This window comes from Chinchilla lanigera, unplaced genomic scaffold (genome assembly GCF_000276665.1).
Source record: "Chinchilla lanigera isolate Chin_1 unplaced genomic scaffold, ChiLan1.0 scaffold00019, whole genome shotgun sequence".
NCBI classification, from domain to species: domain Eukaryota; kingdom Metazoa; phylum Chordata; class Mammalia; order Rodentia; family Chinchillidae; genus Chinchilla; species Chinchilla lanigera.
This window is the reverse complement of record NW_004955420.1, coordinates 24804794-24807882: the sequence shown is the minus strand read 5'-3', so window position 1 is coordinate 24807882 and position 3089 is coordinate 24804794. Positions and strand designations below refer to the sequence as shown.

The window sequence follows — 3089 nt, the reverse complement described above, 5'->3', positions numbered from 1 at the left end:
TAATACATATGTTTCTTTAGCAGCTAGTTCAGTGTCCTTACAACAAGGCAGCTTCCCTAGGATCAGTGATTAGGGCGGGGGCGGGGGCAGGGGCAGGGGCGGGGGCCAGACTCCTGCCTGCTTCCCAAACAGGGCCAGGGCACACAGCATACAAACCACCACAGTACCATTCGCTGGTCACCGTGGAGCTGTAGCCCCACCGAAAATGCTGCTACCTAGGAACAAGACCCATTCCTGCTTGGCCCATATTGTCCACAGCCACAGAGAGTCCAACACGGCCTTAGTGGCCCCCAAATCCGGTCACAGAACAGCAGGAGACAAGCCTTTGGCAAAGAAGGACACAGTCTTGTCCTGTATCTTGTACTGGTAAGTGAGGCTCCGATCTCGCTGGGCGGCGGCCTGGGACGGCCTCCTCCAGAGGACCTTGAGCTGCAGAGACAGACGGAATGCAAGGGGGGCAGCACTGAGACGGCCCACAGTGAACCCCACCGCGCCCTCACTGTGGCCTTCAACTGAGGCTCCTAATGGGACCAACTTGCAAAATAAACAGTGAACTAAAAATAACAGTCCTCCCTTCCATTGCCATAGTCATATTTCCTAGTTACAGAAACATGAATGCAAAATAACCCAGTAAAATAAATGAAAAGTCGCCCAGGGAAAAACCGTGACAGTATTTTTGTGTATTTCCTTTTGCCTTCTTTCTGTGCACTTGTGTGCTGTCAGCGAGACCAGTGTTTTGAATCCACATATGCGAATGCACACAGGCAGCACGGACACCGATGACTCTCGAAGGGGAGGCCTGGGGGACAGGGACAACACAGCCCTCAACTGGCCTTCAGGACTTCTCCCGCAGTGGGCCACACCACCCCAGCAGGGTTTCAGGGCCTGTTCCTTCGCTTGCTCTGCCAGATCCGCCTTCCAGCGACTCTGGGCCATGACTCCAACCACCACTACTGGATCAAGAGAAGTCAGCGTGGGCTGAATCGGAGGCTGCGGCCCCAGAGGAGATGCCCGATGAGGCGCAAGCACAGTAACCCTGGGGGGCAGCAGGCAGCGGCCTCCGACTTCTGGTAGGCAGAGTGAGGGAAGCCCGGCCTCCCCAAGTCCTTTCTGTCCCAGAACTGGTGACAAGAATGTGCAACGTCTGTGGCGTGCTGCAGAGGGGCTCTGCTGTCCTCTGAGGGGCCCTCCACCTTGGTCACAATGGTGCCACCAAGGAGACACACCAGGTCTTGGCTGGTACTCACACAGCCCAAGGCCCCCTCCACCTGAGGGAGCGGCCCGGGCCTGGCTCCCTGCGGCACAGCCACACCCCACATACCTGCCCGTGCACATCCTTGCAGAAGCCGGTGGCCAGGCCTTCGGCCCGCAGGATCAGGTGGCTCTGATGGCTGAGGCCACTCACCAGAAGGTCGTTCTCCTCATCCGCAGCGTCTCCACTGTCGTGCACAAGGGCCACCAGGTTTCCCTGCATCAATACAGGATGGGAGCTGCTCCTCACTGGAAGGGACAGCAGGGAAAGGGAGCCCTGGCTCTCAGTGCTGTCCCCACCCCCAACCCTGCACACCCTGTCCATCGCCCTCCGAGGGGCTCCGGGACCCGGATTCCAGTGATCCCCCGGCAGCTGGTGCCAGCAAGTCCAACCTGCTCAACTCATTTAAAACCAAGTTCATCCTAGGTCTTCAAAAGCAGCTCAACCTCAATTCCTGAATGTTATAAAAAAAAATGGCAGCACCTCGCCAGGCACCCATTCACCCAGTCAACACTTGCCAAGGACTTACTGTGTACCAGAGCACAGCGGGGTAAGAGATGGGAGCCCTGCAGACAGAGGGGACAGTGCAGGGTGACAAGGCTGGGAGACGGATGTGGGGGTGCGGGAAGCACAAAGGACAGGCATCCTGTCTGGCCCAGAGAAGGAACTGGGGCAGCACACCTGAGCTTTTGTTTTTCCCAATAGCGGGGACTGAACACAGGACCTCACATATGCTAGACAAGCACTCTGCCACAGAGCTTTGTCTTTTTACTTATGTTATTTTGAGGCAAGGGCTCACTAAGTTGTCCAGGCTGCCTCAGACTTGCAATTCTCCTGCCTCAGCTTCCCATGTTGCTGGGATTATAGGTGCGTACCATTATATTCAGCCTGTCTTCCCTTTCTGAATGATAAAACAGACAGGGTGTTATTTAAGGAAAGAAGAAGAAGTATCAAAGAGTATGGATTGCAGCTTACCAGTAGGAAAAAGGAGGGAGACAGTCAGACATGGTAGTGTACAGCTGTAACACCAGAACTCAGGAGGCTGAGGCAGGAGAATCTGAAGTCTGAGGCCAGCCTGGGTACACAGTGAGTTCAAAGCCAGCCTAGACTACATGAGACCCTGTCCCAAGAAAACAAAGCAAACAAACAAAAAATGCAGGGAAATGAATTACCTACAAATATGTTCACAACTGCATAAACTCTCTAGGAGGACATGCATTGGAGGAAACAATTATTATTATTTTATGGATCACTGCCAAAACCTCTAATTTTATCTTATAATTTCATCACACAGATAACATCTTTTGTGCATTTTAGTTTACTTTTAGTTTTGAGACAGGGTCTCCCTATGTAGTTCAGGCTGGTCTTGGACTCACTGTGTAGGCCAAGCTGCCTCAAACGCACAGCAATCTTCCTGCCTCAGCCTCCCGAGCGCTGAGATTATAGGTATGCACCACTATGCCTAGCATTATAAAAGTACTATCATACCCTATACTTGTATTGTACTTTATAATGTTAAAACCCTAGACTTATTCCGCAGTACCACTCCCACCCCCACCAAAAAGAGACATGAGATGATTTCAAGACAAACTCAAGGAGCCTGGCATGTGTGAGGCCTCAGGTTCAATCCCACTACCATGAAGGAAAAAAAAAAAAAGAGTAAACGAACTCAGGGATGATAACATGCTCCAAGATATGCAGTGCCACCTGGACAGCCCTACTGAACACAGGGCCAGTCACTCCTTTATTTATTTTTTTTTGTTTGTTTTTGTTTTTGTTTTTGTTTTTCTCCGGTACCGGGAACCGAACTCACGACCTTGCGCTTGCCAGGCAGGCG

The 3089-nt window shown here is 52.2% G+C and overlaps 1 protein-coding gene across 4 annotated transcripts in view; it reads right to left on the bottom strand.

The window, feature by feature from the left end:
* Nucleotides 1-92: 92 nt before the first annotated feature.
* Nucleotides 93-3089, bottom strand: part of Elp6 (elongator acetyltransferase complex subunit 6) — a 12375-nt gene continuing 9378 nt past the window's right edge. For 2 of the 4 annotated variants that reach the window (XM_005383399.2, XM_005383398.2), the window contains exons 6-7: nt 1322-1468; nt 93-429 (exon numbers count right to left, since the gene is read on the bottom strand). In XM_005383399.2, coding sequence (XP_005383456.1) covers nt 301-429; nt 1322-1468 — 276 coding nt within the window. In that variant the 3' untranslated portion in view covers nt 93-300. The other 2 variants (XM_005383397.2, XM_005383396.2) reach the window with 1 other exon arrangement.